This window comes from Corvus brachyrhynchos, unplaced genomic scaffold (assembly GCF_000691975.1).
Source record: "Corvus brachyrhynchos isolate BGI_N302 unplaced genomic scaffold, ASM69197v1 C11634446, whole genome shotgun sequence".
NCBI classification, from domain to species: domain Eukaryota; kingdom Metazoa; phylum Chordata; class Aves; order Passeriformes; family Corvidae; genus Corvus; species Corvus brachyrhynchos.
The window spans coordinates 1-649 of NW_008244969.1; the positions used below are offsets into that span (position 1 = coordinate 1).

The window sequence follows — 649 nt, forward strand, 5'->3', positions numbered from 1 at the left end:
TGTCTGGAGAGCTTGAAGATCCTGAAGACTCTGACTAGGCGGATGACTCTGAGGATGGCCAGGGACATGGCTTGCTGCTGGCCCCCACCCCCATTGCTACTGCCGGCCCCGGGCTGCTGGTGCTGAGCCAGCTCGGTGCCCAGGGTGATGAAGTAGGGGATGATGGCCACGATGTCGATGATGTTCATGATGTTGCGGGAGAACTCGGGCTTGCTGGGGCAGGCGAAGAAGCGCACCAGGAGCTCGAAGGTGAACCAGATCACACAGGTGGTCTCGATGATGAAGAAGGGGTCAGCCAGGCTACTGGGTGACTGCATGGGTGGGGAGTCCCCGGGCGTGCCATTCAGACCTCCACCTTGTGGGGGCAGGGGTACGGGCAGCTCCCTCTCGTCCCTGAACTCGGGCAGGGTCTCCAGGCAGAAGGTGATGATGGAGATGAGGATGACCAGCACGGAGACGATGGCGATGGCCCGGGCTGAGCTGGAGCTCTCGGGGTACTCAAAGATGAGCCAGACCTGGCGCTGGAACTCATTGCGGGGCAGAGGCTTTTCCTCCTCTTTGATGAAGCCCTCGTCCTCCCGGAAGCGCTCCATTGCCTCTTCACCCAGCTGGTAGAAGCGGATCTCGTCGGCGAAGACGTCGATGGAGA

The 649-nt window shown here is 61.2% G+C and overlaps 1 protein-coding gene across 1 annotated transcript; it reads right to left on the minus strand.

Moving 5' to 3' along the window:
- Positions 1 to 5: 5 nt before the first annotated feature.
- On the minus strand, positions 6 to 643 carry LOC103623053 (potassium voltage-gated channel subfamily A member 5-like; the record flags this gene model as incomplete). The annotated part of the gene is made up of 1 exon (XM_008642091.1): positions 6 to 643. A coding segment is annotated over exon 1 (588 nt), but the record flags the coding sequence as incomplete, so codon positions are not given.
- Positions 644 to 649: the final 6 nt, after the last annotated feature.